The sequence below is a fragment of the Sander lucioperca genome, chromosome 15 (genome assembly GCF_008315115.2).
Source record: "Sander lucioperca isolate FBNREF2018 chromosome 15, SLUC_FBN_1.2, whole genome shotgun sequence".
Classification (NCBI taxonomy): domain Eukaryota; kingdom Metazoa; phylum Chordata; class Actinopteri; order Perciformes; family Percidae; genus Sander; species Sander lucioperca.
In genome coordinates this window covers 20,343,009-20,356,936 of record NC_050187.1, presented here as the reverse complement: position 1 = coordinate 20,356,936, position 13,928 = coordinate 20,343,009, and the positions used below count along the sequence as shown (strand labels likewise).

Genomic DNA, 13,928 nt, shown 5'->3' with positions numbered 1-13,928 from the left:
TGTTGTTTGATAACTGCACTGTTATTTAGCCAAAGGGTAGATGCAGAACAATGGGGTAAGAGGGGGTGTTCCCCTGAATGCCTGTGGGCCATCCAACTTACACACACACACACACACACACACACACACACACACACACACACACCAAACAGAAATAGTCGATAACATTTCTAAAAATGTTCACTTTCACGCAGGATTGTGTTGATGCAGAGTGTGTGAAAGAGAAGGGGGAGGAGAGAGAGACAGAGGAGAGTAGTCTGTGTGTTAAAAGAGGGGAACTAGAGGCAGGGGGGCTGGCAGACAAAAGTGAGAGAGGGGAGGAAGAAATGAGGAGGAGGGGAAGGCGGTGCTAAGGCAGACAGCAGGAAAGCTGAGAAGAGGAACAGTGGAGAAAAGTGAGGAGAGAGAGAGAGAGGAGGAGGAGAGGACAGGAAAATAAGGGGGCTTCCATTTGAAAGTCCTCGTGTCGGGATATGAAGTCCTGGCGCGCTGCAAAGGCAACGGCAGGAAGCTGGAGTGTTGTAAAGAAGAGGTAGACGACGAAGAAAAGGAAGAAGAGACTGGGAAAATCTGAGCCAGCAGAGGCTGGAGTGATTATTACTTTTATTTTATTTTTTCCAAGAGAGACGGAGACAAGTGGAGGCAGCGATGCAGGGCTCTCACTGGGGTGAGTGTGGAGAAAGAGTGTGTGTGTTTATGCATGTGTCCGCATAAGTGTGTGTGTCTTTAATTCTCCAAACTCAGGCTCTCTTTACCCTGCCCTTTATCCCACTTTGGCTTGGTTTACTTGAAGACAAATTTGCGGAAACGTTGTTTTCATGAGCACCTTGAATCAGTGTGAAGCCACTTAAGAGGGTGTCCATTGTGGAAAATGCCAATAATGGAAGGTTTGTAATGGAAAGAGTTTGAGACAAAAGTTGCTTGGCAGGCCCATTCAAACACAAACACTGATTTTAACAGGATTGGAATGTCAGTGAAGGCAAAAAAGTTGGTGATGTCTTCTAAAATCTGGATAAACTGAGATCTAACTGGTCAAATAATGATCCCTGGAAAACTTGGTTTCCTGTCATTTTGTCAAAGAGTGAAGGCAGCTGGATGCTTCAGAGTCAGCTGACTGGTGTTAGCTTGAAATTAGTTTTCTAAAGTTGTTAGGACTGTAGCTGTTCTAAATGACCCTGGAGACTTTTGGTCTGAACAAGCCAGGGCAAACAGACCCGGTAGCTTGGATTTGTTGAGGTGGGATGATGAGTTTTTGATGGTTTTCTAATCCCAACCCTGGGTAATCTGCTCATTACAGACTGTTGGGGTATTGATTTGAAATTTCAGCTGTCCCACCCTCTGAACAGTTGGCCTGGAGGAGTAATAGGAAAGAGGAGGAGGGTGGTGTTGTTATTCAATCTGTCTGCACACCCTTACAGTCAAGATAAGAAAGAGCATGAGGCAGCAGATATGTCTCTACCAGAGCAGACAATTAGGCTGCATCTTAGAATTGTGACCCGTACAAAACATATATGTTTCTTTTGATGACAAAGCACTTTAGGAGACTCAGGCCGCAGTTGTTTCTCTTCTGTCTTCCCTATGCGTGTAATTACAAGACTCCTCATGTGCCCTGGGCCACATATTGTAGTTTCTCATCAAGTTTGTTTTGGCCCAAGAGTGATGTTTCAGCAGATATGTTTATAGTCAGAGCAGTTAGAAGGCCGTCCATTCACTCTACTCTTTGTAGTAGCTGTCTGTTTGACCGTGTCATTTTGAGGTTTGATTTGCTGACTGGATTTTGGCAGAGTTAAAAGGAGTGACGTTTCACTCCATAAACCTAGCGGCTGTAAATGGGCAGGTGTCGAGACGCAAACGCTGACGTAAAGTTTACCTCAAGGGGAGTAAGACTGGGGGACAGAGAGACGGAGAAGATGGGTTACCTCATCTTCTTTAAACAAAACAAATGAGGTAAATATGTGTCACGTGTTGCAGGTTACATATGTAACGCTTTCCAGCTGTGTTGACTCATGCTTCCTGTGTGTGTGTGTGTGTGTGTGTGTGTGTGTGTGTGTGTGTGTGTGTGTGTGTGTGTGTGTGTGTGTGTGTTTGTGTCTGTGTGTACAGCATTAAAAGGTAGTAAAGTAGCACCAAATAAAAGGTAGTGAGACCTCTTTCTCTTTGGTTTTCCTTCCCTTTCTTCCTCATTCCTTAGGGTCCGATATCCAGGTCCAAGTTGGTAAAATATTCAGATTTGATAAGCTTGGCCAACAAACCCCTCATCGAATCTCACATTCACAATGTCTCTTAGATAGACTCTTGTGCCTCATTAGAACCAAAAAAAGATTTGTTAAAGAATTTGAAACTGGATTCAGCTTCAATTCGATGTCCTATCCTCGGGTCCGTTTTTTTACAGTGATCCCATCAAGCTAAATGTTATGCCAGGTATTTATGTAAAGCCTTGAGTTAAGAAGCATGGTGGAAAACTGAAGGAGGGAGACTGAGAGAGAGACAGAAACACAGGAAGACCAAGAGACAGCAAGAGATTAGACGTCGGCCAGGCTTCTGTTCAGTTTGCTGAATGTGTGTTTTCCACGCCAGTCTGTGTCCTCCCCTCCATCTTTCTCCAGTTTACAGCAGCAGGGACAGTGTGTCTGAATACATTGTCGGCACATGTGCTTCTTTGCCATGTCAGATATTTTATCAGATGAGTGGAAGTGAATTATATATCGAGGCTGGCACAGTTAAAGTGAGGCTTCACTGCTTATGTAATAGCTGCTGTGAAACTCATTTGCCTGCCTGTATTTAGTAGCTGTGTGTGTGTGTGTGTGTGTGTGTGTGTGTGTGTGTGTGTGTGTGTGTGTGTGTGTGTGTGTGTGTGTTATATTCCGTGATTTCACACTAAAGCTGTGACACCTTTGCTGAGCATATATTGTGGCCTACTTCTCCTCACTGAAGTCTTGTTGTAAGTAAACCGCTCTCCTACAATCAAGGCTCCCGTCATCCTCACTCACTCACATTATTGTCAGTCAAAGTGCTGTTACTTTCAGTGTGAGATAACAGGCCCCTCTCTGCTCTCTGCCCTCTGTTAAACTGAAACAATGGCCTTCCACTGTTCATACAGCCAAAGCGGCAGGGGGGAGGAAGGGAAGTTTAGGAGGGAAAACTTAACTCTTCACTCCAGATTTGGGACAATGAGAAGTCTGAACAGCCTGAGGACCTGGATTTTCAAAAATATACTCTAGTAAGCACCATGCTTAAAACAAAATTACATGCACTGATAAGAGATCAGCGCTGCCCCCAGTTATTCTATTAAGTCTAGGTCTGTGAGTAAAGGCTGAACTGGCCATTGATCCTGACAAACAGAAGTCCACTGGCCACACTAATCCCTGTGTCTCTACCACCGGCATTCTTGGTATTTCCAGTGTCTGCGGGTCTGACCACTGACCGCCGCTGGATAACTGTACGTGGCTGGAAAACCTCCTGGAAAATCCAACATTTGGAGAGGACCAGGAATGTCAGCCATCTTCCTTTTTTCACATACTCTTACCTCAATTTCCTTCTATGCCAGCTAGTAAACCAGCACTCTTCAGCTCGAGTGCTGTGTCAGACTGGGGATGGAAACTGTTACTGAGATATGTCCTAAACATCCAGTATCAAAAACTATCAAGTACTGCAAGCTAGCATCAAATGTCTAGTCAGATTCCTAATCTTATTTACTTTTTATTTGTTTAGATAGTTCCTGATTTGACTTTTATAAATGAATAGTTTTGTAGTCAGTCAACTAGCAGAGACTCCAGGACGTCACTAGTCTGGCTATCACCAGACCAAGCTCAATCGTTTAAGGTTGAACGTTAGTCTAGGGAGTCTGCTCTGTATTTTCTACTGCACAAGAGGCGTGATCAACGGGCATAGTTCAAATGACTGTACGCAATTGGATAGTCCTTCAACCAATCAGACCAACGATCCAGGTCACCTAGCAGCGACAGCAGTATCAACGGGTTGCTGCGCTTCGGTGGCCGCTATGTTGAATGTAAACAAAAAGCAGCTTGGTCGCTTCTCTATCGTCATCATGTTAAACCCACCAATAGCGCGCCAGGTGGATAAGCCAGTTTGTGATTGGTCCCCACAAAATTGTAACGGAAGCAGGATAGATAAACGTACAGGTTTCCAGCCTGAGCTGCAGGGTGAAATCAAATCGCCGGCAGATCGGGCTGGGTTTACTCAGTCTAGGAAGTCACTGCTCCAAGCCAAGAATTAGATAAGGCACATAACTCCCCATAGAATCACAACAAAATATTACATGTTAATTAATTATCTTTAGAGGTGCTGGTAGGTAGATTTTGTTACCTTTGGACAGTGCCAGGCTAGCTGTTTCCCCGTTTCCCATCTCTTTGCTAAGCTAAGCTAACCGGCTGCTGGCCATAGCTTCATATTTAGTGTGATAGTGGTATAAATTTTGTCATTTAAATCTTGTCAAGAAAGCGAATAAGGCTATTTCCCAAAATGTTGAATTATGGCTTGTGGCTTCTTTTGTTAAATGAAAAGAGGTATTCTGTAGAAAAACATGTTGATACTGTATTTCACTGTCAGCAAAAGAGAAAAAAAAAAGAGATGACAGCTCTACTTTTAATTAAGTACAGTACATAAAGCATGACGTAGCTTGACGTGGGCACAAACATATGCTTTGTCATACACTAAAGATTTTACATTGACAAAATGCAACCTACATTTTTTTAGTAAGCTACTGCTCTCTGTGAAGAAACTCATTTTAAACTGGACCCATAAATAAGGATGTGATTGGCAGTTTGTGTCCCTAAATGACCATTGTGTTTTCACAAGGCTATGTCGCTACTTTCATGTCATCGACATCTACTGCATCCCATTTCAATAGATTGCTGGCTGCTCTCTCTGTCAACCCCCACAGGGACTTAGTGAGTCTCTCTGCAGTTAAATGTGTGTGATAGAGAAAAAGAATCTAGGCTTCAGTCACCCCACTCTCCGGCAGCCTCTCATGTCCGAATTGAGGCCAGATGCTTTGAGATGCTAAAGAGCCAAACTGTCCGCTGTCAGACTGTCAGACTGACACACACACACACACACACACACACACACACACACACACAAAACTCGCTCATTCTTTCACCTATTCATTCAGTCTTTCTTCTTTCCTTTGTTCCTGTCTCTCTATCTCATTTCGCCCCATGCATGAAAAATGTGGGCCTCCGCTGCCATCGCAACGCTTCCAAACAGAGGGAGAAGCTAAAGTCTGTAACAGCAACAACTTGGTTGTAAAAGAATAGAAGGGGAAAAAACTGAACTGTCTGAGGACCTGTTGCCAATTACTTCTGCACACTTTTTCACTTTTTAGAAACCTTATTTCACCACAGAGAAAACCTGAACTCACACATTTTGTAAAGCTACAATGTCAACCATGTTACTTTGCCAAGGAGGACAATATCTCTCTGGTTTGAGTGAAAACACTCTTGGCAGTGAGATGATGGGTTAATGAGGACTGAGTAGGTTTGCATGCATTCAGCAATTTAAAGCCCCTGACACACCAACCCGATGGCTGACCGTTGGCAGAAAAGGCGGACTGATCAGTCGGCTCCCTGACATCCAAAAAGTGCCTTGGAACACACCGAAGCGACTCCGTCTTGAGCGTACGTTCTGCGTGTGCGCGAGACGTAATACAAAAAATGAAAGCCAGAAATGACAATGCGTCACGTGGGTCTGGCTTCTCCAGCCGATAGTAATGGCGGCTTGTTCTAAATACAATCTCGTATTTTACTGAAATAGTTCACAGAAACGTGTTTCTGAAAACATTTTAAGCGAGAAATAGGCCATACAGTTGCTGAATCTGTCTTCATTTTAGATCGACAAAGGTCAGTTTGAAAGATTTTCTCCACCAATCGGATTGGTGGAGTGAGTCCGACTGCCTGCTATCCAACCCAGCAAGTCAGGTCGGCCAAAATGAAGGCCGACAGTTCCTCCGACGGACGACGGCACGGAACACACCGAACAGACTCGAGTCACTGACCTCGCCAGACTGTCCGACGGTCAATTATCGGGTTGGTGTGTCAGGGCCGTTAAACACACACACACACACACACACACACACACACACACACACACACACACACACACACACACACACATATACATACATACACACACACTGCGAGACCTTAAAGCCAAGCCATGTGGGGGTAGGTGACAGTGAGCGACCAGTCAGACAGATAGTCATTGTGTTGGAATGAAGGCATATTATAACCTCAGGTCTTCTGGCAAAACATAAAAAGACTTCAGCTCATTTTACAGTGGAGTCGGCTGACTTCATTCCAATACCATTTTCTTGCCTGTTTGAAGTTTTATTGTGGACTTTCAGTGAGTAGATGCGTGACAAATAAATGGGAGAGTAGATTAGGTGTGGAGTGATTGCCTTGCTGAGCTATTGTGTGTGTCAGTGTGTTGCTGCCTTGCCTGTACTTGTGGATTTTCTTTTGTTAGCAGCCATCAAGGATTATTGTGACTCACCTAGCCTGTTGAGAAAGTGAGAAAGACAGATTTCTCTACCTCAGTCTCTCTGTCTGCCTTTCTTACTGTCTATCCACTGGAATCACTGGTCTCAGGATTAATCAAGGCCACCCAAGCTTTGTATACCAAAGTGGAATATTTCTGCTGGTCCGAACAAGCTCTCAACACCACACTCTTACAACATCCGGCTTTATTATGGAAGTGTTTTAGGGTACCACTGACTACTGTTTTTGTGATCAGTTGATTAACTCTACTGGGCAGTGACCACCCATTAAAGAAAAAGAAAGGTTAAATATAGGATTTTTTTATGAATGGTTCTTATTAAGGCTCGCATACTGATACTTTTGCCCTTGTCCATACAGTGCCTGCTCTCATCCGACAATTTTTACACTTTCCACCTGTTGCTTTCGCCTTCACACTGGCTTTGCCTTTGGTTAGTCACGCTGTAGTGTTGCTGTTGAGGAAGAAGGGGCAGATGAAAATCTACGAAGAATTATTACCCAGCAACATGTTTTAGCATCTTTCAGTTCATTGTTTAGGTTTTATGACCTGCAATTTTAATGTTTTGGTTCACTCTCACCGCTCTCATGGCATCGTTTTCACACACAGCTGTTTTTCAGTAAAAAAGCTTTAAAACACAACTGTACGCTACCTGCTCAGCACCAAACAGCAGACAGACACAGTTAGTGGCTAGCTGGTGAACATTTTGGAACATTTAGCAGCTAAAGAGACAGATATTTCCCTCAGGAGTTGGTGGAGAACAAAACAGATTTAAAAGGAGAGTGAATATTGGACATATATGGGTTGGGTAGCCTCCACACAACTCCAAATGAAAGCTAATGTTGCTCCTTGTCTGCTGGATATGTAATTAAGCAACTGTTTTCTAACATTCTTGCCATATCAACTTAATAAGGTGATAATATGTCAATGTTATGTGCCAAAAAATTCATGAATGCAGGTTAAAGTCAGACAGATGAACAGAAAATTAAGAGTTTTAGTCGAGTAATCATTTAAAGCTATTTATTGAGTAAGAATGCCAAACATTTGCAGGTTCCAGCTTCTACAATTTTAAAAGCCAGCTCACTGGAAACTTTGCCTTTGTGTGGATCGAAACCAAGCATGAGTACAATGGCTAGCACCACACATTGCTAGTATGTACATTATCCACGTTTTAACAGCTGCTGCCTTTCTCGACTGTAGATCTCATGACAACATGCGCCCATAACCTCCCCTCCAGGACTGAGGATGCTTCAGCTTGGTTTGTTTTCACAGAGATCGCTCACATCAGCTGAAATTAGCCAAAAGGCTACAGTGTAGATTTCAGCTGTCTTTTTTTTGCTCTTTGTCTCTTATCATTACAATATCTGAAAGAGGCAGACATGTAGAAGGAACATGATAAAAGAGAGAAAAGGACATAAGTACTGGGTTCGGTGCTCAGCAGTAGAGATGATGGTTTAGATAGGAAATTATGTCTGCCTTCACATTTGATTTTCCTGTTCAGAGATCTTGGGGTGCTCAGACCTTGGTGTCTGTGTGCTGGCCAAATAATGTCCAAACAGGATTATAGATGTCTGGTGTTCCCAAGAGCTCAGGCCTCTTTGGAGCCTCTCTTTTGGCTACCTGGTATTGGAATTCCCTTAAACTGTCGACCATCACCCCCACCCAGCCCGCCTTTGTGTTCTCGCCCCTAAACCCACTTCTTTTTTTTCTTCCTTATTCTCGCTTTTCTAACTGTGTCCTGAGCCCAGCAGAGTCTCCGGAACAGCTTGGAGGTTGCGTGTGATAGTAAGGGGCGATCTGCTGCTGCGGAATAATGGGCTTCCTCTCCTGGGTAATACTGGCATTATGAATAGACTTATCATAACTGGATTATTTCCTCGTCACAGACCCCACTTCTGGATCTTGTTAGAGACCTACCTGGGAAACTCTTTCTTCTGTCAGTCCTACTCTTACTCATCCTGGGCCAGTTGGTGGCATGTGGAGGATAAACTCTCACAACCACTTGGTGCATTTCCAGTTCCTGTCAGAAGCAGTGAGGATGCATTTAAGCTATTCAGCATTATTTAATAGTTTAGAGTGGTGTAAAGTGACCCCGGATTGACCCTGTAATAGATGGCTGAAAAACTATTGGAGTTTATTTTTAAACGCCAAATAAAATGCCTCGCTGACAGAAACGCCTCATGAAAGACTATCAAATGATTTCAGGCACTTGAGATGTTTTCTATTTTTAGTGACTGACTTTTCTCTGCCTGTCTTGTGCTGCTGAGAGCAGAGGAGGATGTGTGTAATGAGGAAGGTGGAGGAAGTGGTGAGGGCAGGTGGAGGGATGGTAAAAGTATTTGTCAGAGGAATGCAGCCAAGAAGAAGGGGAGGAGAGGAGGGCATCAATAACTTTAAGAAACAACCAGTGAGCAACATCAAACGGGGAAATTAGCTTTTGGGATTTGTTGCCCTAGTAGCCAGAACAAAACCAAACCCTTGGAGGTCACAGGGGTGGGAGGGCAGAATCAGACCAGCTCCTCTCTACTCATCAGGGGGTCACAGGGTTAGGGCGGAGGGGGTTTCACGGTTGACGGTCTCAGGAGGTTGTATATTCTATTATCCCTGCCTGAGAGGTCCTTGTCAGGGCTGTGAGTGAAGAAGATGTGGGCACAGCTGGATAATAGGTGAAAGGAGGTTGTGAGGCGTGATTATTTTGGCATGGGAAGAGATCACATACCACACATATCTTAATCTCTTTGACTCATGTGTACTAATGAATTCTGTCTCCTCTCTTTCACTCTCCCTCACTCCCTGTCACACATTCACAGACATGCTCACAGTTAGTCAATATATAGTCACTGTCAACTGCCAGGAATTGAACCACCCTGCTGACTGATCATTAACGAATAATTAGACCAACCCTATAATGTTGTCCCTCAATTTCCATGTAGTGCTGGATCAGACACTTTTTGGTCCGACAGCCACTTTGTTTGGAGCATACTGAGGCCCCTAGGCTGCTAGAGTATACTGTAAGCTATTGTTTCGCAATAGTGTGCTGTACTTGAATGTTTTTTGTTTGTTTTTAAATTTGAAAGAGTTTGCAACACACATATTTCAGAGGAGTCTGGCAATAAACTACAATCTGATCTAATTGATTAAATTGTGCTCCAATAAACAAAACAAAAACTCCTCTCATTTCCAAAACTTGATATCATCAGACTATTTTCTATTCAGGAGTTGCATGAATTGCATGAATGATGTGAGCCCTGTTGATGCATTGAAAGCGATGATTGATAGCGTTGAAAAGCCGCTAATTGTCCGTATAACCTAGCTAAAGTTTGATGTTGTGTGAATTTAATTTCGTTTCGTTTTAACGTGTGTGTGTGTGTGTGTGTGTGTGTGTGTGTTTGTGTGTTTGTGTGTGTGTGTGTGTGTGTGTGTGTCTGTGTGTGTGTTCTTGTTTAACTATATTCGTGGGGTCCAAAAACCGGGAATACAGTATACTTGTGGGGTCAGGCCAAAATGCTGGACCCCACAACTTCAAAGGGCTGTTTGAGGGTTAAGACTTGGTTTTAGGATTAGGGTTAGAATTAGGTTATGGCTAGGGTAGGGTTAAGTTTAGGCATTTAGTTGTGATGGTTAAGGTTAGGGTAAGGGGCTAGGGAATGCATTATGTCAATGACGGGTCCCCACAAAGATAGTGAAATGCACTGTGTGTGTGTGTGTGTGTGTGTGTGTGTGTGTGTGTGTGTGTGTGTGTGTGTGTGTGTGTGTGTCAGTCTGTATGATTGTGTTAGTCCTGTGCACAGACATAGCTGGCGTGGATTATTCCACTTGGCCAGACGGATTTGGACTTGGCACGACAGACTGAGGATATGTGTCCCCTCTCTGTGCCCCTGGGAGACTAACACTGATAATACTATCTGCAAATAGAAGACTTAATCTGCTGCCACTTATTGTATTAATACTATGTATCCATGTTTCTCATCTTAAAATAGTGCAGTGACCAAGTGAGGCTATTATTCATTTGGAAAGATGTTTTAATGGGTGGATGAGCACTGTGATAATCAAACAGTGAAGCGACTAGTTTTCAAACCCCTTTAGAAGTAATACACGGAAGACTGCTCACCATGTCAGACAGGGACATTCAGGAAAATCACAGAGCAGATGCTGATGACTGTGACTCATTATCTCTCTCTGTCTGTCATCCTCAGTTTCGACTAAATCCAATCTTTTTTTTTTTCCTCCTCCTGCCTCGTTAATGACATTGACACTTATCAGTCACCAAAGACATAGAGTGTATTTTATTTAATGACGGGGGGGTCTGGGGATGTGCTCCCCAAGGAAAAATGTTTCAAATAAACTGCTGTTAAGTGGCTGTAGCTAATGAGTTTTGCGAGTGGTAACAGGCCTAAAATCAACAAATAAGTTTGTATAAAGTAAATGTCGCATTTTAATATTACAAATATTAAAGATGATGCATTTAATGGTTTTAATTTGACCAATTTAAGAATAATGATAAAATGATTTGCCTTATAATTCAAAGCAATGAGTCACATTCACATATTTTTGACACGTAAATGATAAGAAGCTAAGCACAAATCACATTAATGACCATGGTAATTATGTTTCTTGTTTAGTTAAAGCACATTACATCTACAGTAGGAAAAGCAAAGGTATAAATAATGAAATTATAAATGGCTGATTTCCATTTAGCTGTTTCAGGGTGCTGGTATTGTGCATGCTGTCTCACTGTCATGGTTTACTGGGACACCTGAATACAACGGAGCCATTGTCTATGTTATTAGTAACACCTGTGCTTTACCTGCTATGACAAGTCAAAATGTCTGCTGTTACTCTTGTTTTCTGCTGAACTTGCAAGGGAAAACATATTAAAACACAGTAGTGGTATTCTTTGTCAGTAAAATGTATCAAGACACTTAATATTTATGCGGGTTAGCATCTAGGTACACCAGTGCTTTGAGCTAAATGCTAATGTTTACATGTTAACATACTAACAATGGCAATGCTAACATACTGATGTTTAGCAGGTATATATTTAACTTAATTAGCATTGTTTCCCACAGTGCAGTGCAGTCTTTGCTGGGTTCTAGTGTTGTGATTCCTGAGTTTACGCCAAATTATTGCATCATAAGTCACTCAGAAGGCAGAATTAAATTACATTTTAGTGGGCTACAGGGCCATAAACTTGGTTGTGACATCATTGGCAATCAGAAGAATGTATTATAAATTACTTATAAATATCAAAGGAAAAACCTTGTATGCATGGGTACAACTCTCCAACAGAGCATGTGTAATAGTCACATCTGTTATATCTCGAGTAAGAATAAATTTTTTTCCTTATTTTCTCTCTCATCAGAGTGTGTGGTGTGTCGGACGCTGTCGGGGTGCCATGGCTCTGGTTCAGGCATTACCTGTGACCGTGACTGACCACCCCAATCCAGGTCTTGACATCCAGCAGTGTCGGCCGCTATCATCCCAATCCCCCTCAGGCCCCTGCCCTGGCCCCTGTGGGCCCTGCAGTTCCGGGACCGCCATGGGTTCTGTCAGCAGCCTCATATCAGGCCGGACGTATCAGGAGAGACACTGCCGGGCCGCCAGCGAATTCACCACCAAGTCACGCCGCTCCACGCCGGCAACCAGCTGCTTCCGGCTCCAGGATAACACCCTGCGCAGTGGGAGCTCCCTGGAGCAGCTGCTGGTTATCAGCAACCAAACACTTCCCCAGGCCGAGGTTCTGCCTCCACCACTGCCCACCAAGAAGCAGCCCCGGCCGGGTAACTCTGCTGGGCCAGGCAGTGGAACGGTGGCTATAGCAGTAGGTGGTGGCACTAATGGGAATTTTGGGTATGTGAGCGACGAGGTGGTGGTTGGAGACTGGAACGATAACCTGGTGCTATCAGCTGCAAGCCCCTGCAGTGACTCGGAGGACCAAAAGGACAACAAGACTCTGAATGGCAACATTGGAGGGCCTCCTCCCAAACTCATCCCAGTGTCCGGACAGTTAGAGAAGGTAAGAGGAGTAGACTGTAGAGCTAGACCAATAAATCAGACGGTCAGATATATTTAGCTTGGGCGATAAGTAACAAGAACCTGCAGTACAAAAATGCAATTTAGAAACAGTGTCTCCATTACATAGTTTTATCCACCAGAGAGCACTGACAAGTTGTTTTTTCTTGGTCAAAATAAAATGTCATAAAAGGATATGTATCCGATTGTTTGTTTATGTTAGTTTTTAATGTAAAAAATAAAAACTTTAGGCCGATATATATCTTTACCTTTTAAAACTCATAAATATCAATGTCAGTATCGGCTTCAAAAATCCAGTATCACTCTACAGCGGATTGTGCTATATTTACAAGAGCCCGACCAATAAATCGCCATGGCCAATATAATTGTTGTTGCATAAAGATGTTATGGTGTAACATCTGTGGTGTTATGGCGTAAAAGTTTATTCTTGACCTTGAAAAGCATCGTTTGACAAAATAATCTTAACTCAATGTCCACTTACAAGCTTTTTAGGAAGCTCTTAAACCACATCACAGTCTTCTGAGCTAACTCGATTTACTTAAACACTGTGAGATGCAGCTGAAAGCTCTCGAAAAAAGCTAGTGTTTTTGTAATTACAGTATCTGCCGGAGCAAAACTCCTACATAGGATGAGCTCCAATACATGCTATTTGTTTCACCTGATAGAAATATTTTGTATGTGACACATTTGTGGCAATAGGGTGGTATAGAAAGTAGAAACACTACCTCACTGGAAGTGTTTAAGTGCCTTTCAGCATGACATTGAATCAGCTCCATAAGTGCTGTTGTGTAGATGTAGACCGTGACCTCTGACCTAAAGATATTTATAGAAAAATGTCTGCTTTAATTACAGCTCAAGATTACACGCTGTGACATTAAATATCATAGTGAGAACTTTTTTTCTCTGCTTTACCTGGAATACACACTGTACTTATGAAACAGATGTGAGCATTTCTGCAGCATGTGCTGACATGTTTTACAGCAGATTACCTCAGCGGTCTAATTGGCTATTTATTTCCATCGATCCAGAGAAAAGCTTAATCACTGGCCTGACAGGCTCTGATGGCTCATTTGACAGCTACTCACCTTGCAGACACATCATGCTCAATGTCAGCGCTCACTTACATTCACTGAAGTATTTAGTGAACCCTAAGGAAGATCGTTAAGAAAAATGCTTTCAGAACATGAGGAGCTTTCACCCCTCTCTCTCTTTGTCTTGGCTCTTCCTCCACTCTTCTCCCTCCTCTTTGTTTCTCTGCCCTTTAATCAGATTGTCTCTGTCCTCTCCCTCTCTTGCCTGTCTCTCTATATCTTAAATGATAGAAAACATCGTTAAGAAAATTGCTTAACGAAGCCCATGCATATCAATTAAACCAATTAAAC

At 43.0% G+C, this 13,928-nt stretch overlaps 1 protein-coding gene across 2 annotated transcripts in view; it reads left to right on the top strand.

The window, feature by feature from the left end:
- Nucleotides 1-13,928, top strand: part of lzts2a (leucine zipper, putative tumor suppressor 2a) — a 41,105-nt gene that overhangs the window by 21,422 nt on the left and 5,755 nt on the right. The window contains exons 1-2 of one of the 2 annotated variants that reach the window (XM_031305824.2): nt 321-667; nt 11,876-12,529. In XM_031305824.2, coding sequence (XP_031161684.1) covers nt 11,909-12,529 — 621 coding nt within the window. In that variant the 5' untranslated portion in view covers nt 321-667; nt 11,876-11,908. Of the gene's footprint in view, nt 1-320; nt 668-11,875; nt 12,530-13,928 lie in introns of those variants that run through there. The other variant, XM_031305833.2, reaches the window with a different exon arrangement.